Source organism: Trematomus bernacchii, unplaced genomic scaffold (genome assembly GCF_902827165.1).
Source record: "Trematomus bernacchii unplaced genomic scaffold, fTreBer1.1, whole genome shotgun sequence".
Classification (NCBI taxonomy): Eukaryota; Metazoa; Chordata; class Actinopteri; order Perciformes; family Nototheniidae; genus Trematomus; species Trematomus bernacchii.
Genome location: NW_022987582.1, coordinates 2,248,479 through 2,272,616, shown reverse-complemented (window position 1 = coordinate 2,272,616; position 24,138 = coordinate 2,248,479). Strand labels below are relative to the sequence as shown.

The 24,138-nt window shown below is 38.8% G+C and overlaps 3 protein-coding genes across 3 annotated transcripts in view; 2 read left to right on the top strand and 1 right to left on the bottom strand.

The window, feature by feature from the left end:
• rundc3b (RUN domain containing 3b) overlaps positions 1–7,719 on the top strand; it is a 12,555-nt gene extending 4,836 nt beyond the window's left edge. Inside the window, 11 exon segments of the mRNA XM_034127976.1 lie at positions 827–942; positions 1,389–1,522; positions 1,994–2,079; positions 2,309–2,398; positions 4,166–4,246; positions 4,441–4,615; positions 5,275–5,429; positions 6,335–6,481; positions 7,066–7,158; positions 7,240–7,321; positions 7,323–7,719. Of these exon segments, the coding sequence (XP_033983867.1) occupies positions 827–942; positions 1,389–1,522; positions 1,994–2,079; positions 2,309–2,398; positions 4,166–4,246; positions 4,441–4,615; positions 5,275–5,429; positions 6,335–6,481; positions 7,066–7,158; positions 7,240–7,321; positions 7,323–7,415 (1,252 nt within the window). The 3' untranslated portion in view covers positions 7,416–7,719.
• A 277-nt stretch (positions 7,720–7,996) lies between these two features.
• slc25a40 (solute carrier family 25 member 40) lies at positions 7,997–16,305 on the bottom strand. The gene is given in 18 exon segments (XM_034127850.1): positions 7,997–9,252; positions 9,346–9,402; positions 9,405–9,422; positions 10,272–10,305; positions 10,308–10,355; positions 10,469–10,494; positions 10,497–10,751; positions 11,367–11,388; positions 11,390–11,413; positions 11,415–11,493; positions 12,525–12,553; positions 12,555–12,596; positions 12,720–12,749; positions 12,752–12,786; positions 12,789–12,829; positions 12,912–12,984; positions 15,951–16,051; positions 16,277–16,305. Coding segments are annotated over 18 exon segments (1,080 nt in total). The 3' UTR covers positions 7,997–9,115.
• A 614-nt stretch (positions 16,306–16,919) lies between these two features.
• Positions 16,920–23,566, top strand: dbf4 (DBF4 zinc finger). Its single transcript, XM_034127252.1, is given in 25 exon segments — positions 16,920–17,107; positions 17,278–17,408; positions 17,881–18,050; positions 18,658–18,801; positions 18,803–18,853; positions 18,977–19,027; positions 19,099–19,143; positions 19,145–19,176; positions 19,265–19,334; positions 19,473–19,518; positions 19,631–19,676; positions 19,772–19,898; positions 20,697–20,815; positions 21,100–21,137; positions 21,140–21,188; positions 21,330–21,444; positions 21,446–21,538; positions 21,540–21,578; positions 21,580–21,651; positions 21,654–21,761; positions 21,763–21,909; positions 21,911–21,946; positions 21,948–21,968; positions 21,970–22,064; positions 22,066–23,566. Coding segments are annotated over 24 exon segments (1,887 nt in total). The 5' UTR covers positions 16,920–17,107; positions 17,278–17,347; the 3' UTR covers positions 22,178–23,566.
• Positions 23,567–24,138: the final 572 nt, after the last annotated feature.

Below are 24,138 nucleotides of genomic sequence, written 5' to 3'. Positions count from 1 at the left end.
ACGTTAAGGGCTACTTTCATTTGGCAGATTTTGTAACACACACACACACACACACACACACACACACACACACACACACACACACACACACACACACACACACACACACACACACACACACACACACACACACACACTGCAGCCTTGTCGATTAACTCTCCTTCCTGTCTCATCAGTTGAATGAGATTTAAACCAAATTATACAGACTGTCGGTGCACAGACATGTCACAGTGGGCAGAACATAATGCTGATATCATCACAGGATATTAATGCAACCCTCATTACAGCTATATAAGGCCAGATGTGTTTTGTATATGTTTCTTGAAATATTAAAAGTAACTTCACATTGTCTTTTACATTGCTTTAGATACTTCTTATTTTTGTTTGTTGGTTATTACGTGTTCAAATGTGCATTATCAGTGTGAGTGTGTCATATTTTTTCACATCATTCAGTCTGCGATCGGACGGCAACACAGAAAGCATTTTGTCATTGCGGCACTTACATGTAAGTGTAGAAAAATGAAAATGGGGATAGATCCATTACATATTTAATGGGATGCTTACACTTCCATAAGGTTTAAGGACTAACAATAGACGGATTTCTAAAAATAAAAAAAGGGTATTAACTGAAGCAACAGGGGCGAAAGTATTCAGAATGTTCAGTATGTGTAACAAATACACTGGATCCTACAATTCCCCAAATTCTACCAGCAGAGTATTTTCTTTAGACCTTACCTCATTGTAAATCTCTATGAAGTTGACCTTTAGGCTACAGGCCCAATAACTAATTTCAATACCACCATGTGCCTCTGATTTTTGTTTTCAGGTTTTCAGTGAAGACTTTGCTGGACCGCTCCTGTTTTGATACGATAGACGACACATCTCCAGAGTTCGTTAACTTTGTTTCCATCCTGGAGCACATCCTCAGTCACCGACTCAAAGGTAAAAAACGTAAGCAATTCTCTTCTCATCGACATGAAGGTAATTTACCTACACATAGTGTTATGTTTAAACTGCATAATTCAACATTACTTTGATGTATTTGACAGTTGATTTGAGGTAAGGGAAACGGAAAGAGATATAACATGTGATGATGGTCCTTAGCAGGAAATGATCAGCAGTCGGACTCGTCTTTATTTAAGATGATTGTCAAATATGGACGCTGGTGTATACATACTGGCCTGTTAAAGACAAATATTTGACTTCCAAAAAGATGCAAACTTCATGTTATTTATGTCACTTCAATTTATTTGTTCTGTTCAAGAAAATATAAAACTGTATCCACTGACATTTGAATAACAAGTACGTAATAGCTTTGTTCATTTTTAAAGTTCAGAGCACTATGCATGCAAGCTTATGAAAAAACCCTCCGTCTCTTTTTCTCTCAGGTCAGACAACTTGGTTCGGCTACGAGAGTCCTCGCAGTTTCTGGGATTACATCAAATCCGCCTGCAGCAAAGTCCCTCATAATTGCATCCGAAGCATCGAGAGTATGGAGAATGTGCGATCATCGAGAGCTAAAGTGAGTATAAGAAAAATCTTGAGATCAGATTTAATTACTCAGGGCAGCAGGAAAGAAAAAAAACTTGAATCTTCACAACATCAGAAAGTGAATTCAAACAGAGCGTTAGGTTAGAAAAAGTGTAATTAAGCAGAAAATGTAAAATATACAAGCATGATCAGTTTTATATAAGCAGCGCTGCATCTTCTACAGTATCCTGAGATACAGCACACACATACTGCACAAGCAGGAGCTGTTATTTTAGCTTTCTTTTGATTTATCCACTCAGTAAGCTAACAAGGAAAGGGAAATAAATGTTAAGAACACCAATGCACATAAAACATGACTCAGTCTAACCCTGTGGGAAAGGGAACAAACAACTGGAGCTAATATTGTTCTACAATGGGGCTGTAGGTGAGAACAAGACACACAAACACTCTCTCAGGTCATGAACTGTTTGAGCGTCCACTAACAGCTCATCTCTCTCTGCAGGGCAGGGCGTGGATCAGAGTGGTCCTGATGGAGAAAAGATTATCAGAATACATCTCATCTGCACTGAGGGACTTCAAAACCACCAGGTCTTAATGTGCTGTTCACACACTGTCCACACTGTTTCCCCTTCAACCATATAATGACATACTATCAAATCAAGTGTATTTAGGAAGTTAATCTACAATATTACCATGCTGGCCCGGATCATTTAGATCTTCTTACACTTGCCCTCCAGATGTCTAGTATCACACATCAGTTGTTGAGATCTGGAGGAGTTGAATCAATGTCAATAATGTACGCACGTGTGTTGACTAGGAGGTTTTACGAAGACGGAGCGATCATGCTGGGAGAGGAGGCGGGGCTGCTGGCAGACACACTCATCGGACTCAACACCATTGACTTGAGGTACTCATTACATTTGGCTATTTCTCACTGTAACTCTTCAGTCCTGCTTTTGTTCTTTGTTGCTTCTTTGGCAAAGTGTCATAGGAAATAGTCTAGTTGCCAGCTCAGGGAACCCGGAAATGTTAAGTACAACCAAAGTTTTATAATTTATTTAAATCTAGGGTTAAGGTCCCCAGCACTTGAGAAACTGCCAGATGCTAACTTGCATATTTTGGGCAGTTTTGCACAATTAGCATAATTTGCGTTAATTCAAATGAATGGCATTATAGCCTATGTGGAGATTTTCTGGTTAAAAATGCCATTTTTGATCCTGAAAATGAGAGCATCCTCAACGACCCCCAAAACCACTCCAGCATTATCCAAATCGACCGTTTTTAAACTAGTGTTCCCATAGGCTATAATGGTAATTCATGCTAATTTACGCAATTCATGCTAATTGTGCAAATTGCCCAATATATGAAAGTCAGCATCCGGCAATTTCTATGTGCTGGGGACCCCTACTATACATTTTTTTTTAAACTTTTTTTTTCCGCAGACATAAAAAATAGAACATACATGGAGATGCTTACATAACTGCACCTGTTGTACATCAGGGATAATCGTTCATGTCCTCCTTGGACACCAAAAGGACATACAATATCTCAATGCTCCTACTATACATTTGTAACATAACAATTTGGTGTACTCAACAGGTTCACAATACTGTAGGTGGCAACTAGACTAAAAAGTAACAATCACATTAAAAAGCGTTCATGTTAACGGGGTTAAAAAGGAGAATGTGGGTGCAATAACAACCTGCTCCTCTTAAATGGAATATGTTTTAGATGATATGTTGTATAACTGAAGAGGAACTAGACATTTAATGTATCACCATCATAAGTGTGTCAGTCAATTTGGATAAGAGCTTTCTTTGAACCACTGGTCCTCTCTGCAGGTTTTTTTTACCTAGGCCATAATCTTTATTGTTTCCGACTAATGCTTCAACAACACAGGCAGTGATTCAAGCACACTAAAGTGTAGCAGGCAAATTATATTAGTTCTTAACACAATATAATGCAACTAGCAGAGAAGCAACGGGGCCAGAGTGTCGCTGCCTGAACTGCAGGTACATCACTTGCAAACGTTGCAGAACTATGTGATAGTGTAAGACACAAAGCTTTAAAGGATAAATCGTATGCCTAATACACTGCATTAGCAAAGAGGAACAATGATCATCAGGGGAAAACTGAACGCACTTAATGGGATATCTGCTGAACACTACAACCTATATCCTCTAGAATAAACGTCAGGTAGAATCAGTCATCTGCCTCACTGAATAGTTACAAATGTTTGTATGTACAGTACTTCCAGGTTGTTAATAGTGCCTTCGATGAGATGAGTAGTAATGAGTAGTAATGATGTTGAATATGCAGAAAAAACATTTGTGTTTGCAGTGTTGATATTTCTTGCTTTTAATCATTCTCAAATAGCACTTTATTTAAAATGTATGATAATATAAAATACACGAAGGATTTGAAAGTATTTGAAAAAACAAATCTAGTAGCTATTTTGTAAATGTTTTATAAAATCATCTGACACCAATCAACAGAAAAATAATAAAAACAGATGTATTCAAAGACATGAATTACAAATATAAAATCAAAATAGATGTTTGTTCCCCTACTTAATTATACTTTACTCTTGAATCATAAATATTGCACCAGAATAGTTATTTATAAGATAAGTCGGTTAAAAATCTGGTAAAATAACAGATTTCCTGTCTTGTAGCTTCTGTCTGAAAGGAGAGGGTCTGGACGGCAGCTGCCCCGCGGTGATCGACTACACGCCGTACCTGAAGTTCACTCAGAAGTACGTGAGATCAAACAACGTCCATCACACAGTTCATTATCAGTGTACAGTAAGGGCAAACAAAGCCATTTTGACTGGTATTTTTGAATAAATGTACATTTGAAACGTTTTGAATATTCAATAATTCAGCTTTGGTCTCGAGGGTCAGATTCACTGTTGGCTGGATGTTTGCTAATATGAAATGTGCTTTGCAGTGCAGAGAGCATCAGCAGTGACGAGGAGGAGATGAGGACTCTGGGGAGCAGCGGCAGCGAGAGCAGCACCCCCGACAAAACGGCCACCGCCGCCTCCATCTTCACTGAGCAGAGCAACTTGGTCAGCAAGTGCAAACGCTTTGAGCAGAAGTACCGAACATCACTGGAGCAGAAGGTGTGTGTGTGTGTGTGTGTGTGTGTGTGTGTGTGTGTGTGTGTGTGTGTGTGGTGTGTGTGTGTGTGGTGTGGGTGTGTGTGTGTGTGTGTGTGTGTGTGTGTGTGTGTGTGTGTGTGTGTGTGTGTGTGTGTGTGTGTGTGTGTGTGTGTGTGTGTGTGTGTGTGTGTGTGTGTGTGTGTGTGTGTGTGTGTGTGTGTGTGTAGTGTGTGTGTGTGTGTGTGTGTGTGTGTGTGTGATGTGTGTGGTGTGTGTGTGTGTGTGTGTGTGTGTTTGTGTGTGTGTGTGGTGTGTGTGTGTGTGTGTGTGTGTGTGTGTGTGTGTGTGTGTGTGTGTGTGTGTGTGTGTGTGTGTGTGTGTGTGGTGTGTGTGTGTGTGTGTGTGTGTGGGTGTGTGTGTGTGTGTGTGTGTGGTTCTTTTGGGCTCCCGGCCCGGGCCTGGTCTCTTCGCCTTTCCCCTTTTTTTGCCCCGCCCCCCGCCCCTTAGCTGTTCTTTCTTTCCTTTCCCCGCCTCTTCCTCTCTCTTCTCTCTCTGCTGGCGCCCTCCCTTCTGTTCTTTGTTTGCTTTCCGCGCCCCCGCCTCCGCCGTGCCTTTCCCTCCTTTCCTTAATGAATTAGCCAACAAGTGGAAAACAAAGTGTGTGTGTGTGTGTGTTTCAGGGTTACCTGGAAGAGCTGGTGCGTCTCCGAGAAGCCCCGTCGAAGGCCGTGTCTCATAACAAAGCTCTTCAGCAGAGCCTAGCAGACACACACCTCACACACAATCTGGAAAAAGAGCAGCTTGAGTACATCATACTGGAACTACAGAACCAACTGTGAGTCCATCCTGCTCGGTGTGTGTGTGTGTCAGTGCATTTAAGGGATGGTGAGATGGAGGTGTGTGTTTGACATTCAGGACACAGCAAGAAGCCCGGAGGCTGCAGGCACTTTGGTATTTGTGTGTTGCTTTAAAGCCAAGAGGAAAAGCTGCATCCCGTGTTGTTTCTTTCAAATGAATGTTCTAATCAGTGAGAAACCCCTTTCTGTGTTTGATTAGTAATTTAATGCAAGCTACAGAGTCTGTTAAATGGATTAGTGTCACGATTTCTGAAAATGAAGCTGCAGTCTCAAGCCAGTGCGATGAGTCAGTTGATGTTTTGAAATGAAAATAGAGTAAAAAGCAAAGTGACGTGCAGTGCTGCTGACAGAGAGAGAGAGAGAGAGAGAGAGAGAGAGAGGCAGAGAAACTGAGAAACTGTCAGAAGACGGTAATTAGAGAGAACATTTGGAGGGTAAAGTGTTTTCAAGAGTTCACAGGTAGAATAAAGATCTGATCATTTGGAGAAATCTTTTCTAAATCTCAAAGATATTGATTTTACACCAACACTTTACACACTATCAAGGAGCCCATCAATTTGGTAAATGAATAATTGTAATCGACATATGTTTGGGACATTTTATTTTTCAGTAACATGCCCTCTGTAATGGTGATATATTTACTACTATATTTACTACTCTTAAATTGATTGTGTTTATTTTTGGAATTTCTGTTTACTTGATGTATTTGATAAGAAAAAGGAATACACACAGTAAAAAGTCGTCGAGTGGCTGCCAGACAAACCGTTTTACTGTTTTATATTTGTGCCTGATCTGCCTTCATTGAATGACTCTCCTTGTTCTTATTTTGAGAATTTATTTATTTCATAACCTGGTGTGTAACTGTGCCTGTTTTTGTCTTCAGGACGGTGCTGAAAAACAATGATTTGCGGTCCAGACAAGAGCTGACAGCCCACCTGACCAATCAGTGGCCATCACCTGTCGCCTTGGATACCAACGCTGTCGCCTTGGACACGCTGCTGTACAGGAAGAGCACGGGACAGTGGGAGGAGTATGTACAAGAGTTCACATCTCTAGCATCAAAATCTTAATAAATCTCAGTTATTGACACTGAACTGAATGTTCACAAACATGCTTAGCTGTTGTTCAGAGAAGGAGATGTTGCTTATTTACCTTTGTCAATAAGCTAGCTATTCCTAGAAAAGAAGGTGCTTTTATGAAGCGTCCAGTGTCTTCTTCTTTGTTATTTAGTTAAGAGACTTTCCTGAAAATGCGCTACTGTTACGTATCTTTGGGAGCAGGTTAGTTAGTATTTAAGATTTCACTCAAAATGATGGCTAGCAGTATTTACTGCAGGAAAAACATGGAAATCATTGGTGTAGAGCATATTTAGCTACAAGTATCTGTGAATAAGTCTCAAATCACAAAGACTGTTCCTCCAATTTATTGTTGGGAATAAGAAATATGGGAAAATGTGTTCATTTTCTTCTAATTATAATAATAATTGTATGAAGAAAATGCTTTGATTGTGTTTCTCTAACATTACTAAAATTATAAAAATGTTTCATCACGAAACATTTCCTGTTTATTGTTTCAGCCCAATATCTTTACTGATCTTCTGTCCTCTCATTGCAGGAAGAGTTTCCAGAGTCTGGAGCAGCTGTCTGCAGACATGAGTCTCTCTCAGATGTCTCTTGACCCGTCCCACACTCTGAGTCTGGAGGCCAGGCCCCCCGGCACACTGTGGCCCCACCAAGGTACGTCTCCCCCTGCAAGTAAACACTGGAGGGTGGTCCACTCCGATGTGAGTATTGATTATGTGTATCTTGTGAACCAGGTAAAGAGGAAAACCCCGTCTCTAAGAGGTCTGTGCGGCTCCCTGACGTCGGTTTGCGAGCTACAAGTCTCTGGCCAGCCTGAAGTCCAGCGAGTGTTTGGCAAGTCCTGCGACGGAGATCAGCAGCCCAGGCTTCACTCCGTCATAATGAACGGAGAGATAAACACAAACACATCTCTAGACAATCCAGGAACTCTCTTCATTTAGGTCATGTAGATTTGTAGACATTTATTTTCTGTAAGTGGAGCTGAGCGCTTTAATAGAAAGAAATCAGGTTTGCAAGTGGAGAATCTGGTGTAGCATGTTCTCTGAATTGTGTTAAAAATGAAGTGCAGTTCCGTCGGACTCATTAAAGTCTTTAATATTAACGTACTATCCAGCGGAAATACCCTCTGACTCTTATTAGAGGATCTGCTTGCCGTTACTTCATCGATCGTGTTTGAATTATTTTGTTTAGTTTCTTTTTTTGTGGAACTTCAGTTCTTGTTTCCCTTTTTTAAAGGAAATAAATGAAAACAATAGCAGATGATGTAAGAATTGAAAGGTTTGCCGGAGTCACAGCATGCAAATTCAGTATGGAAATACTGAATATAGATAAGAAAAACACAAAATACTGAAAGCCTCAGTCAATGTTGGCACTATGAAACATTTCCTGCAGTTAAAAGGGTATTTTATGTTCTGTACTGCTACTGCTGTTTATTTCATTTTTTTTTTTTTTTACAAGTAATCTCTTTGATTACAATGTATGTACTCTCACTTTTGTCAGATTACAATTTCAAAGTTTGCTCTATGCTGTCTCACATTTCACGTCAGGTGTAAATACTTTTATTTGATCAGTGTTGCTTTGTCATTGTTGTACAAATTGCAGTCTCACAGGGGTTTTGTTCTCAGGTAATGATCCCTAAGATAATATTCACCCTTCACTTCTGGGTTTACTTTAAAGTCCAGCTTCATCAGACACAGACACTTGTTTTTATTCCCTTCGATTATCAAAATGTAGTATTTTGATCACTAGTTACAACAAATAGGTAATTCCTAAAACTCTATGTTAAGACGTTGTTAAAAAATACTTTGCAACAGATATTTCCGAGAATGAGAAATGAGTGAATCATCAGAACATTTCAATTTGTTTTGTTAGTTACTAACCGTATACCTCAACACTGAAATATGATTTCACCTTAGCTCGTTCCAGCAGTAATTTGCAGACATGCAGCAGATGTTTTATTAGATTTATTTGCCTTTTTATTCTTCATTTTGAATAAACTGCTCTTACTCAAACAGTGAGATTGATGTCCATAATGAGTGAGGTGAACACGTTGCATAAAGTCAATGAATGAGACATTCTAAAGAATATCACGTACGTATATTCAACATTTTAGACGTAACATTTTCAGAAAGTTTACATAATTCACAGTCCTCTTTCAGTCTCTTCAAACTGAAAACAAACTCACGGCTTCAAAATGGTACGATTTTGGCTTTCGTGTTTGTCTCACACATATTCACAGGTCACAGGGAATTGGAAACATACAGATTAACAACACCGGGGGTGCCAATCTGCTGGCAGTTCAATTCATCAAAAAGCATTTGATTTGAACACTGATGAAAACATCACTTCTTTTAATTTCCACACACAGGATCTATCACATCAAATCATAGAATAATACATTATAAATACTAATTATAATAATTTAATATAAATCTTCTTACTCAGAAAGGGTAAAGTAGTTCATAATTTTGTTCATTTACATTTCTACTTGTTTGTAGTTTGGCAACATGTGCATTCCCCCCTCCCGAGGTAAACTCTAGCAGTAGTTCTGTTTGGTTTGTAGAGAAATGACAGGGAATATATCAAGCGTTCGTGTCCTGCAGTGGCCTGAGTGTCCTCTCCTCGTTGCGTTTGCGGAAAAAGGTTTTTCCGAACTCATAACTGCTGATCATGATGGCGCAGGCTGGAGCCACTTTGATCAACCTCGGGATGAAACCTGGCAGAGAGACAACAGATCAGAGGAGCGATTAGATGCCATGTGGTTAGACGTATCTGTAATCATTCACAAAACATCACAGAAGTATCTACCTGCAAAACAGTCCACTAAACCCGCTCTGCGCCACAATCCTGCTCATCACGCTGAAGGTGAGGAGGAGACCTGACATGACACTGAAGAGACAAAGGTAACATCACCATCAAATGACACATTAACTGAAATATAAGACGGACCACAAAGGATTTTATTTCAGTAAAATAAAGCGGCCTTTTTTGTCTGCCCCCATAGTCAGATAAACTCAAGTTTTTCACTGCTAGTAACCTGTGTATGAAAAAACGATTTATTCCACAAGGCCAGTCCTTTGTGCTGGTATACATCAGGCTCCTAACTAAGCTTGACCCCCACAAAGGAAATGTAAGACCTGCACAGGAACGATGCAATTTCACAGTTTCAATACTGAGCCTGAAACCTATCTGCTGCACAAAGAGTCCTCAGATGGGCTTTTATATCCGTTGGGGTTTGATGTGATAACTTACTTTGGACTTTGAACTACTCGTATATTTATTTAAATTTGTAAATTGATTGGGACTGAGGCTTTTTAATCAACAGATTGCGCATATGCCCACTCACTCACACAGAGATCCAGTGCCCGCTATCAAGGGCAAGCCTCCCATTGTTTGCTTTATCTTCATTCAAATATCACATTTTTATTCTTAAAATAAGATTCTATTCTGCGCTCTTACTATATCTCTCCCGTGTTTTCATCCTAATTGCTGTTGACTTGTTTTCCAGGGTCTTAATAAAGTTTTATCTTGTATTTCGTCTACTGAGAATGTATATATTTAAAGGAATCCAAGACATGATAGGATGCACAATCTTTTCATGTGAGTTTAGACAAATGCAGAAGTACCACCTGGGCTTAAACCTATTCCTTGTTGGGAATCCACTGACATACAACATTTGCAAACTTTAGTAACATTTCATTATTATAACAAAAATAAAAAGAATAATGCCATAATTACAATTCTTTGCTTGTAGCTCTCCCAACTCCAGCCTGCCCTTCTCGTTTTGACGACATCAAAGGGTAAAGTCACAATGGACGCAATCTAAGAGAAATGGACACATGTACAAATGATTAGATTATGGTTTACTTATATTAGATGACAGTTTTATTATATTTGGTTTATTTGTCTACAGGTTGAAAAGCAGATGCACTTACAGAGCCAGACATCGCTCCTGATACAAGGTGATGGTAAGGGTGGGTTCCCTGGTGTGAGAGCGCTCACACAGCCAGCTCTTGGCCTTCTCGTAGTTGTACCAGTACATGGCTGAGAAGGGCACGTCTCGCAGGAGCGTGGGTCCCAAGCCTCGCCACAGAGACAGCCAGCCCTCTGATTGCACTGCAGAGCGGATGCAGTCAGTCAGCTCCCTGTACGACTGTTTGTGAGACTGCAGCTGCGTACGGATCAGCTCCAGAGGGCTGATCACTGTCGCCGAACCCACTGACACACACACAGGAAACAGGGAGGAGAAGATCAAAACACATCTTCTCAAAATCATACTGTTGCAGAGAAAAATGATTGAAATGCACTAGGTGAAAATGCACTAGGTGAAAATGAGCATTATAGACTATGTATGCTCCATGGTGGAGCATTTTCTATTTGAAAAGAGTAGTGCATGTCAAGCAAATTGTATTCAACCTCATAAACTGCCCTTTTAAAACCTGAGGCCATTATTAAAAAGTCAGGGTCTAAATTAAAATCTAGAGTAATAAAATCTGTTACTTAAACTACTAGCATAATTTAAAATACGGCAATAAGGTTACTATTCTGAAAGGGACTTCAGTAGATAATAGATGTGTTCCATTCTGTAAACACTAATTAAATGTAGATATAATAATACATGTTATTTATATAGCGCTTTTCCTGGTGGTCAAAGCGCTTTACAAGCAAGTAAAGAAGAAAAATAACAACAAAAGTAAAAAGTGCAAAGCTAGGTGGAATAGGAGTTGAAGGCAAGAGTGAAAAGGTGAGTTTTGAGGATGATCAGCAGTAATTGATGATGAAGCTCTAAATAGAGGTGGTCCTGTTCTCTTGATGTGACAGCGGTTAGCTCACCTCTAGCGACCGCTCCTGCCAGAGAGAGGAGCCTCCTGAGAGTAGTCCTCCCATCCTGACCCGCAGCGCTGAACACAGCTGGTCGTAGCACGTGAAGTAGATCACGGTAGCTGGGACTGCCATAACACTGAAGAAAACATATATATCCACATATTATACTCAAGTGTTCCAAGCGGGGAAAAAGCAGCTACAAAAACCACACCATAATAAAAAATCCATTAAAGGATAGGTGTCATGGCCATTCCACTGATCATAATTCCATTGTTGAGGTATACTAAAATAGATTCATACTGTGCATTTTTCCAAACTCACATTGGTTTCTCATACAGCATCTCTGTAAAACTACTTGTATTCACTGAATTTCACTATTGTGCCTTTAACGGCTCGTTGGAGCTCCAATAGCTCCAGCCCCCACCCTCCCTGTGAGCACAGTGTGCTCTGATTGGTCGGGACGTTGTGAATCGCGCTGAGCTCCGTGGAGGTGTTGCTTCCTTGTTTAGGATACATAGCGAAACACAGCCAAACTCATCCTGAGCACACACAAACTCACATCCGAAGTAAAAACAATAAGTGTGGCTTGATATGAGTAAGAAAAAGGTTGATAAACGCTGTGAGAATGGGTCTGCCAGAGAGAATTTTGCCCGCGATCCCAACTGTCTGTTATCAGCCTGCACAGGGAGGAGAAATCAGCTGAGCTGCCTGCTCCCTGCACACAGATGTGTGTGTGAGGAAGTCCGTGGATCGGTCAATTTGGACCAATCAGCGGGGGCTTAACGTAACGGCGTCCGCGGACGTAACGTAACGGCTCTTCGGGATTGGTCCATTTCGTCCGGGTACCGCATGACATCAGGCGGTACCCGGAAGAATCAAATGGGCAGTGACGTATCTCCAACGAGGCGTTTTGGGGAGGTATTTTCTGTGTTAGAGTTTTACTCGCTACAGGGTGTACTTTGAGGGTTTTGACTCTGCAACACCGTTACATGCATAAAAACCTTCATAACACACAAGGGGACGGGTAATAACCGGAAAAGCATGACATGGGAGCTTTAAACACTTTTCATAAATCAATCTTGGTAATCAGCCCTGAGAGACAACCTAGGTGATTTGCCACTAATTGGTACAACTTCAAAAAATGAGAACACAAGACTTCACACTCACAGGGTTGGAGGTATGAGACCGCTCCATAAGTCCTTTGGTTCCTTCTTGGCGCACTATTTTGACGAAGGCATCCTGGCAGAGATGTACAGTGTGGAGTCAGTGAAAGAAGACAAACAAGCTATGGCACATGTCAAAGTAAGGCTACTAATGTTTTACTGGGGTGGGTGACATGCATTGGCTATCTGAAATGTTTACCAGTGTGCCATTGAAGTGACTGGGGGCTTTTGTAGCCAGGCCTTAGTGTTTCCATTTTCAACACACAGCATATGTGGTCCATAAGTCCATTGCAGTAAACAAAGCATTCCCTGAAAGGTATTAACACAAGACAAACTCATGTAATCTTTGAACCAGTACTATATTAACCATAACACCAGAGCAACAAAGTACATATTCATTATACCTTTGGGGAAGGGATTTTTCTGAGCTTGCAGTCTGATCTTCACGACGTCCAAAGGAGTAACTGAAAAAAGAAAGAAATTAACATGAACCTCCATGAATAAAATTAGGCACATATGTTTTCTATGGATCCTACCTCCACCTTTTGTGGACAAGAGTATTTAAACAACAGGATTTAACAAGTAATACATTCAAAAATTATAAAAATTTAATTTCATTTCAATCTTTTTTGAACAGATTAAAAAATAACAAATAAAAAATAACAAATGTGAAAAACAGAATACCGTATTGTTAAAATACAGTATTTATCCACATTCACGATAATATTTATATATTCAACAAAAAAAATCTTCATATTAATAATAATAATAATTTAAAAAAATCATATGTGTCCGAAAGGGAGTAGGAGGAAGCAAATGCTTATTAATTCCCACCCCTTACTTGATCAATGATTGTCCTTTAAGTCATTATGCAAGTTATTCCTACTTACATTTACATTATACATACATATACAATAATTTCTCATCTTCAATCACCTCTCTTCATTCTCATAGTTTTCCAAAAAAGTGTTTCTGTACATCCTTTTAAACTGAATTATGCTTGTGCTTTGTTTTAACTCCTGCTCCAAACCATTCCATAAAATCACCCCACAGATTGTTATACTCATACTTCTCAGAGTTGTTCTGACCTTGAGTTGTTTAAAATGTAGATTTCCTCTCAAATGATACCCACCCTCTCGGTCTATGAACAATGTTTTTAATTTCCTAGGAAGTAGATTATGTCTTGCTCTGTACATGATTTGTGCCGTTTTAAATTGAACCAGATCAGTGAACTTCAATATGTGTGACTTCAAAAATAATACATTAGTGTGTTCAAGATATCCAACATTATTGATAACTCTTATAGCCCTTTTTTGTAATGTGCATAACGGCTGTAGGTTGGTTTTGTACGTGTTTCCCCAAATCTCCACACAGTAAATCAGATATGGCAATATTAGTGTGTTATATAGAGTATACAATGAGTTGTAGTCCAGAATGTGTCTGGCTTTTCCCAATATTGCGATAGTCTTAGCCAGTTTTGCTTTTACATGAGTGATATGAGGTTTCCAGCTGATTTTGTGGTCTAAAACCACACCAAGGAACTTAATTTCATATACTCTTTCTATGTTTATGTTATCTAGTATTAATTGCACCTGTGGATTTGTTTTATGTTTTCCAAATAACATAATCTTTGTTTTGCTTATATTTAATGATAATTTGTTTGTGTCAAACCAATGTTTTACTTTAATCATTTCTGCTGTTATCACTTCCATTAGCTCTTTCAAATTGTCACCGGAACAAAAAATATTAGTATCATCTGAAATAAAATAAATTTCAATATATTTGATACTCTGCAAATGTCGTTGATGTATATTATGAACAGCTTTGGACCCAACACGGACCCCTGAGGTACTCCACAAGTTATGTTCATGTATTCTGATTTATGTTCACCAATTTCAACAAATTGTTGTCTGTTGCTTAAATAATCTCTCACCCAGTCTAATCCCACCCCTCTGATGCCATACCGTTCCAGTTTTGTCAGTAAAATATTGTGATCTATGGTGTCAAATGCTTTTTGTAAGTCTATAAATATTCCCACTGCTTGTTTTTTATTGTCCATGCAGTTTGCTCACTTAATTCCATTAGTGCCATAGATGTTGATCTATCTTTCCTGAATCCATATTGACTGTCGTCCAAAAGCTGATGTGTTTCCATGAAATTGTCAAGTCTTTTTGTAAAAAGCTTTTCAAGGATCTTGGAAAACTGAGAGAGCAATGAAACAGGTCTGTAATTTGTGTAATGGTGTTTATCCCCAGTTTTATATAATGGTATAACTTTTGCTATTTTCATTTTATTTGGGAATTTACCAGATTGAAAAGACAAGTTAAAGAGATGTGACAATGGTTCTGCAATTTCTTCAATAATGTCTTTTACTATAATCATATCAATATTACTCCAATCGGTCGAGGATTTGCTTTTACATTTTCGCACAGTATCTATGATTTCTTTTTCTTCGACTGGTGTGAGGAAGAAAGAGCTATTATTTTCATTCCAGAGGTCCGTATCTTCCCCTTTAGTTGTTTCTACGGTTTTAATTTTTTCTGCCAGATCTGGCCCCACATTTACAAAGAATTCATTAAAACCATTAACCACATCATCTGTATTATTAATAACATTATTTTTGTCCACAAAAAACTCAGGGTAACCTGAACTTTTTGCTCCATTTCTAATGACACTATTTAATACTTTCCATAAACCTTTCATATTATTCTTATTATTCTCTAATATTTTATTATAGTATTCTTTTTTACATATCCAGAATATGGGTTAATTTATTCTTATATCTTTTATATTTATTTTCTGCTTCTGAAGTTCTATATTTTATGAATTGTCTATATAGTGTATTTTTCTTTTTGCAGGCATTTTTTAGGCCATTAGTGATCCATGCACTGTGAGTTTGTTTGTGTCTCTCTCGCATTGTTTCACAGGACAGTTTTTGTCATAAAGTGATTTAAAATGTTAGAAATTCATCATAGGCCTTGTCAATATCGTCTCTCTCATATACTACCCTCCAATTCTGATTTAGTAAGTCATTCTTAAATGCAATTATGTTATCTTCAGTTTTCAATCTTTTGTATTTGAAATGGCTGGCGACTTTAGGTTTCTTAGAACTGCAGTGATAGACAATAAAAACAGGTAAATGATCACTGATGTCACTATATAATAGTCCGCCTACTGTATTGTTTTCCATAATGTTTGTGAATATGTTGTCTATTAATGTAGCAGAATGAGAAGTGATTCTACTAGGTCTGATAATAACTACTTGTTTTGAATGTAGGAAATGTACTAGTAATTAATTAGTCTTTAATACTGCAGTGCTAATTTTTTATAGATATGACTATTCCATCACTCAGATAAATTGTGCATTACACGAGATGAAGCAAGCAAAGCCTCAACCTAGTTATTTTAAATAAAAAGTGTAGTATCTCACCAAACAGAGATGTGACGATGGCTCCGGAGCAGGACGCCACCATCTGCTGAAGAGGGGTAATGCCATTACTGGCTTCAGACTTTGACGACTCATACTGTCTTCTTTAGAAACAACACAAAGATACAGTTTGACATTAGACGTATTTTAATATTTACATAGGCTTTAATTTATACTTTTCAAAATGAGTTAATGAGCAGCTACAGAAAGGTCAGCGTTAGTACGTTATTACAAAACCATTGCTGTGTCGTAACCTTACATGAAAGCAGCTCCCGAGATAACCAGAGTTAGCTAATCCATGTAGCTAATTTGTTAACTTTACCTGCTACAGCGTCTCTGCGTTAACGAAGCCTCCCATGTACAGACACACTACTCTCAGGCTATAAAAGAAAAAATAATAACTTAAACACGTGTGTGAGTTCAGGAGCTCTAACCTTAGCTAGCTGTTGAGTTTACACCATAGGTTTACACAGAAAACATTGCATGATGACATTTTCTACGCAATAGGCATTTCAGCAGAGCACATTCTTGAACTTTGCGTAATTATAAGTTACATTTGATGCAATAATGTATGTTCAGGTAATTACACATTCAGTGTATAAGATGTATTTGCAAATGAAACAAATGTTGCTATAGATTTTTAAGGTATATATTATTTTTTTCAGTAATGTGGAAACATCACATTCAAACAGAAAGGATGCATTTACTTATTTCCGCCGTTGCCAGGTTTGACGAGTTTCCAAGGTTTCCAAAAGAAACACAACTACTGAGTTTCTCGAAAGTATGGACATTATGTTTCTTAAAGACAAGCGGATTATATTTAAGAATACTATCTGATTTAAATGTAATAGAAGAACATCTGTGAGTATTAAACTGAGAAATGTGTGATTCTGTGGTTACGTGACCGGAAACTGTCAGACATGGCAACACATACTTCCTCTACTTACTTTATGATTTAAAGCGGGAAAGAGATGTTTTGTAAATCGGTGATCTCAAAAGTTGACTGCAGCTGTATAAACAGTTGTTAAAGCTCCTGACATGGATCCCCTGCCTTAAACAAACAACGCTAACACAGGCGTTGTGTGTGAAATAATGTAACGTAAATTGAGCAGCTAACCGACGGAGCTGTCTTTCTGCCGGGGAAAGGTTATCGTTACACGGTAATCCTGATTAAAAAAAATAACGTTATTGTCAGTTAGCTTAGCGTACATTTCAATAGGAAGGGACCAAGGACGTGAGGTTAGCCTCAGTGTGCTCATACTTTATATTCAGTCTGCCTTACTGTTTATGTTCTTCTTATGTTCTAAACAATGTCTTTGTTTACACACAGGGACAAACATGGATTTTCTGGGGATTGTTTACTAAAGACAGGAGGGCAACAACAACAACTTTTTTTCTCAATGAGAGAGAACAACATGAAGCCGAAACACACCCACAGGCATCCAGAACCCAACTGGCAAGGTAATGTTTATTATTGTTATAAAATTATTAATGTTATTATTATTTATATTCTTGTATTATTATTCCACCACCCACAATATGTTTATTAAAATGTTAACACCATAACCATTAACTTTAATATTCATATAATACACTCTTAGTGGTGGAGGAAGTATTCTGATGTTTTACTGAAATATAAATACTCATACCACAGTGTAGAAATATTGTGTTGCGAGTTAAAGCCCTGTTTTAAAATCTAACTTGGTATTAGGTACATTTACACACTCACTATGATTTGACCTGTAATCAGCATGTCAATGTGAAAGCTAGTGGTCAAATACATAGTTAATATGTAGTTAAATACATATAACCATATTTTCTTCTGAGATGAAGTTTAGTAGAAGTATAAAATAGTTAAACTTCTCATCTGAGATCTACAAGGGACCTGTCTGTGTTCCTCTCTCATCTGTGAGTTTTCTGATTGCCTTTTCAGGGAAAGGAGCCGGTAAAGCCTGTGAAAAGTCTACGCTGAGCCAAGCGAAGCCAACATGTGTGACCTCTCCTGCTCGAGTCAAACCTTTTGCTGGGAAAGTGTTTTACCTGGACCTGCCTTCAAACAGAAAAGCAGAGAAATTGGAGGGTGACATCAAAGACCTGGGAGGGGTGAGACTAAACACATTTTTCAAATAATTTTATATTGGCTGTCAGGAAGGTTCAAATCTTTGTCAATTCTTCTGTGCTACATCACATAATGCTAGATTTCCTCCTCTCTGCTCAGCGGACTTGATCAGGCTTCAGCTGATCAATAACGGCTTGTCTTATCTTAATTCTGATACTATTAATGATGATTGAAAAAACACACTAGGGCTTGGTGTTGCCTGACATTCGTCAATATTATTAGCAACACAATGCCTGAGTTTTGGTTTTAATATGAGTAAATAAAAATTATTTATTTTTTCATTTAAAAGACAAACTATTTAAATGTTGGCTGAATATAGACAGCAGTAAAATAACATTGTAAGTTAAATCAGGAAATATTTGATTAAGATAATAAATGTTATGTTTTGGACATTCACTGCCAGTTTTGCCAGTATTCGATGAACTGCACTGTGGACAACGTTGTGGTTATTATCAAAACAATTATTGAGGTTGGGGCACAAACCCTTTCAGTCACCATAAGCATAGTCGGTGCGTTGCATTTGTTAAAGAAGGTGGTATAAATGTCTTAAGGCTTTCCTCAACAACTGTTTTTCTCTCGTTTGTCACTCAGACTGTTGAGAAGTTCTTCAGCAAAGAAATTAGGTATCTGGTGTCCAACAAGAGGGAGGCTAGATATGTGCACTGCCTCAGGAAGGACTCTCCGGTCCCCAGCCCGGGGTCCGGCCCCAGCTCCCCTCAGCCGGCACCACAGCAAGCAGCAGCCTGGGGACAACATGAAGAGCAAGTCTCATGGCCAAACGGATTCTGTGAGTTCACCTTTGTTGTTCAACTATATAAACTATAGTGCAGATTTGTCACCTATGTCACTTCTTACCGTTACAATTTATTTCTAGATAATTTTTTCATATTCTTTTCTTTTTGTCTTGCAGTTTATTCCGAGTCGAGGGAAGTCTTTGGTGGAGAGAGTGGTGAAAGAGCAGGTTTGTCAAGTCAACACTAGCGAGTTCGTGAAGAACTGTTTTCTGTGCTAATACACTTTGTTTGTTTTTAGGAGAGGGTGAAAATGAACAAGATCCTGTCAAATGCTCTGGAGTGGGGGTGTGAAAATTGTCTATATAGATGGTATGTTGTCTTAAATAATGGTAGATGTAATCTGTAATGTATTTATAATTCTGAAAATAAGTAATTGTGTTGTTTTTTATGCCACGCAGCTATAGTTGCATATATCAGAAGAAGCAAAAGAATTGCAGCAGGCAGTGTCCGGCTCCCACTGCTGCCAAAACAAGTGTGAGTGTACAGGTTACAATCTTCAATGCATCCTTTGTTGAAATTGAATAACATTTTGGGATTGTTATTTTAAATGAAAGGTTTGGATTTAACCTTGTTAGAATAACTTTCAAGAGCTTTTTTCTGCAAATGTTATAGGTCAAAGCTGGCTCAGCAGCAAAGCAAGGCTTTCAGAAATGCAAAGGTACATTGAATTGACTCATTACCCCGTCCTCTTTAATGTTGTCCATTCTTTTAATTGCTTATGTAAATGCATGCTTGAATTGACTTTGTGACTATCAACATGTCTGTTCCAGCGGGGCGGATCAGTAAACCCTTCGTCAAGGTCGAGGATTCAAGCAGGTAAAGAGACAGTTTATAAAAAGATGCTTACGTGCCCCTCCTTTCTGAGGGTTGTTTACATCTGACTATAAAATATTGATTTTTTACCTCCTCAGGCATTACCGTCAATCAGCCTCACTATGCCGAACATGCCGGTGGTTCAACCTGAAGACTCTTCCTCCCTGTAGTCCCTTCTTTGTCCACGACAAGGTGAATCCTGGGATTAAACAGCCGGGACAACAGGTACGGTGTTTCCTATCTGCGTGGCTCTCCGCTGATCTCAGCACAGTGTGTCAAGCTGTCACATGACTACCATTTAAACAACATTTTAACCACTGAAACTAGCAAATTCCACCAAAATTACCCTTACGCAGCGTCCACACGGCAGCGTGCCGTGAAGCTTGCCGGTGAGCTTGTCTGAAACTCGACCTACAACCAATCGCATGATTATCTTCCGCCCCGGACACACAAGCACGCGGTTTGATTGGCTAGAGCTTGTACTGACATATGATTTGATTGGCTGACGCTTCCGCCGAAGGCTTCAAAAGTTGGAACATTGCTCAACTTTTGAAGCGAGCAACGCTCCCACAATGCAGTTCGGCAAAGCGTGGACGTCACCCCATTCAAAGTGAATGGGCAGAAGTGTTGAAGCTTCAACGCACGCCACCGTGTGGACGGGCCGTTAAGGATCTTCAAAGTTATTTTAACTAACTTAATTTTAACTCGGCTCCTTCTGTATTATTTACTTGTCTATACTATTTACAGCACTGTTAATACAAATAACTGATGTTCTGTTAGGGATGCCTGTTCTCAAATACTTGTGTTGTCGTGCAGGTTTTAATTCATATTGTGTGGTGAAGCCAAACTCTCAATATTTTTGATGAAATATAACTCATCACACTTGTAAAGAAGTTGCACAGAAGGTTTAGTTGGCACTGCTGGAGCCACTCTTCAAGTCCGAATGACATTTGATCAAAATGCAGCGATCCAAACTGTTTTTTTTCTGATGTTTGGTTTTATTTGTGCAACCTCTGGGAACAGAGTTGTGAAGCCTCGGCCAGCGAGGAGCGAGCAAACGTCCGAAAGAAGAACAGAGACAAGAAGCGAGGCGGCTACTGCGAGTGCTGCCTGATCAAATATGAGAACGGTCTCAATGGTAAGTTATTTGGTAAAGAACGTTCAATGCAATACAATTTTAATACATTAATGCAACCTAGCTGAAACACATACAACACAAGACATTTCATGTTTTAGATATACTGCTATTTAGATAAATCAGGTAGGCTATGTGTTTAACTTTATACTGCAGGGAAAACTTTCGTAAAGAAAAATCTGCCGAAATATGATGTTAAAAAAATTAACAAATGGAGTAGGCTCGTGTGTGTGTGTGTTGTAATGTTTGATTATTTAATACTGGCTGATTTCCTTTGTTAGGCATCTAAAGATGTGAACGTCACAAGGATTTCTCCAAGAGTGATGAGTACTGGTGGTGGACCAACTGGTGTCAACCCTGCACTGTAACTTCCTCCACGTGTAATATGATCAAACTCCTTTAAACTTCCACCTATATAATATATGTTCACAAAAGACAATTATAAACTCAATGTGTTTTTGATAGACCTTTTGTCTTTCTATTCACTCTACTCATGGAAACTTGTCTTTGATTCCTTTCAGACCGAAGTGCAGTGTTTCCTCTGTTCTCTTTGTTCCCGAACCCTGTGGGAAAACTGCTCTGAGACACAAGACGGATCTGGATCCCACAGAGATTATTAAAGAAGAGCAGCATCAGGACTGCTGATGGCCACAAGGGATCTTACTCGGGACACACTTTAAAAATCAGTTCAGTTACTGATTCTGCTCCTCTGAATCACATAGAGGGGGGAGGAGAGGAGGAACAATCACTCAAACTCAGACCGATCAAAGCAACAAATCTCTTGCGCGTAAACGGCCGTGCCGACAGAACTCTTTGACTTCTCGCTCCCAAAAAGCAGAGCAAGACTCGAAATGATCAGCACAATATGGAAACAGTCGCCCTCTGGAGGTGAATTTCTTCCCTCTATTCGCTCCAGAGAAACTCAGGACAACAAGGAGCACCAAACAATATCTCCACGCTATGAACAGCTCTCCCTCTCACCTCCATGATGTCAATGTGAACACTCATCAGCTAGAGGAGTCTGATGAGAAACAAGATTCCTCGGTGTGTGAGGCTTGCTCAGGAAGGGAAACGTTCTGCCCGACCAAAATGACTGGAAACAACCCTCTCAGAAAGGGAAGAAGTGAGCCTTCCTTCAAGCAAGCCTCTCTCCTGTCCGGGAAAATACAGAGGAGGGTGAGAGTTATAAACGCAAAAGACGGAAAAATGAGCACACATGATGAAAGTGTGAAGCCGAATGACATCCCCAACAACCCCTGCTGAGACTTTTCAGTCGAGTGATGACATGGAAGTAGAATTTCTGGGGTTTGAGGAACTAGTAAGGGAGAAAGGAATCGAAGGGATGAACTGGACTATTACTGCCTTTTAAAATACTTGAAGGATACCATATTCTGTGCTGTGAACTATATAAGACACATAATCTCTCCACAGGAATCTCAGTAGGCAGATTGATCTAATTTTGGTTTATATCAGATGTAAGGCAAGCTGCGGATGTGCTGTGTTTTTTTTCACAGCATTGGAGTTGTTTTTCTAAAACTTAAATGTGGTAGCAGCATTCAAGGGACATATGATTCACTTAAAAATGACACGTTGCACCTTTTCTTGTGCTGTTTTTTAAACCAGATTTGGAATTTTAAATTCTAAACTGAACACAATGAACAGTCCTAAGTAGACTCGAAGTTAAAGTAATCAAAACTGAAATATGATATGTTAAATTAACAAAATAATATTTTATATCCAGTCGCAACCCTTTTCAAACAATCCTCATCAAACATCTTGTCAAATGTATACAATATTTTGTTAGAAAAAATAATAATAGCTAATTGCTTTAACCTGAATTCAAACTCTTAATCTACTTTGTGAAGAAAAGTAGGGTGGTTTGTAATAATATGCAAATCCATTGTACTTTGAAATATCCACTAATTGTCCACATGGTCTAATTTGGTTAAATCATAAAACATTATCATTTGTTCACGTTCTTGACAGTATGTCTAAATATTTAATTTTAGAAATGCATGGCAATTTGGGCCTAAACCTGAGTCCACAGTCATTATACATACTAGTTTCAGGTAGATACATTCTTCTAGATGCTATTCATGAAATGAAATGCCACCTGAAGATGTCACTGCTCTGAAGAAGAGGAAAAAGGCCCCTAACACTTTAAAGTCCCATGGAAACATTACAGAGGCCTTACGTTGGAAAGGAAAAGTGATTTGTGTAAAAAATAGTGTATATAATAAACTATTAGTGAATAGTTTATTTCCATAGTTTACAGTCCCTACTTGCAGTTGTTTCCCATAAATACTTTTCATAAAAATGTAGCATTTTGTGAAAGAGGCAGCTTAAATTAAAAATAATTTCCCCAATAACCTGAACAAAGGTAGTCTTGAATCTTCTCAGATATGCCGAACTGATTGTATATGTATTTGAAATGCATATAATGGTTGCATATGTATTTTAATGTGAATGCCTCGTAGGTTGGATGTGTGGTACTGACATTATATATGACATTTTAGGATTATTCCTAAGTGCACTTTTCATGACCTGCCTTGTGCTTTTCTGATGCATTAGCTGGACCAGCCTCTCTCTGCCCTGCAGTTAGTGCATTAGCATAGAGCCCTGTTCTCCCTTATGGCTCTCTAAGAAGCACTGGGTCAGATGGTAGTCTCTGCCACTGACATTAAAAAGACCTGAGCAGCAATGTTCGGAGGTGTACAGTAAGTACAGCTGCAAATAAAAGCACTAAAGCAACACTGAATGCAGACATTATTGTCATTTGTTTCTCATATTCTGAACTACTGAAAATGCTTTTATGGTCATACAACATGTCACGCATAACCTGTTAACTGCACATTAAAGGTGCATCCATGAACAGTTATATTTTGCTGGGTTAAAGGGGCTTGAGTTTACACGCATAAACTGTTTTTATTATACGGTGGCTGTTCTTAATCCATATTGACATTAACTTTTGCCAAATTCTTCAGACTAATGTGACATTGTGACATACTCTAGCTCTTTGCCCAGAGCCACACCATGCTGTGAGGTAAACAATCCTCATGTGTCATGGGTCGGGGATAATTTTTTTGTGGTTCTGTGTCACATCAGAATGAATGAACGCTATTGTAGGTCTTGTTTTAAAGTGACACAATATTTTGTTGATGCTCCCATGTGTCAACAGTTTTAAATGTTTTGTAGAATGAAGGAATGAGAAGCCTTCCTAAATAGCTTTTCATAAACATGTTGTTTGGCCCCAACTGGAACATATGAATCCACAAAACAAAATTGCCACACAAACACCACATGTCCCTTGTTATTCATAGATGGCACATG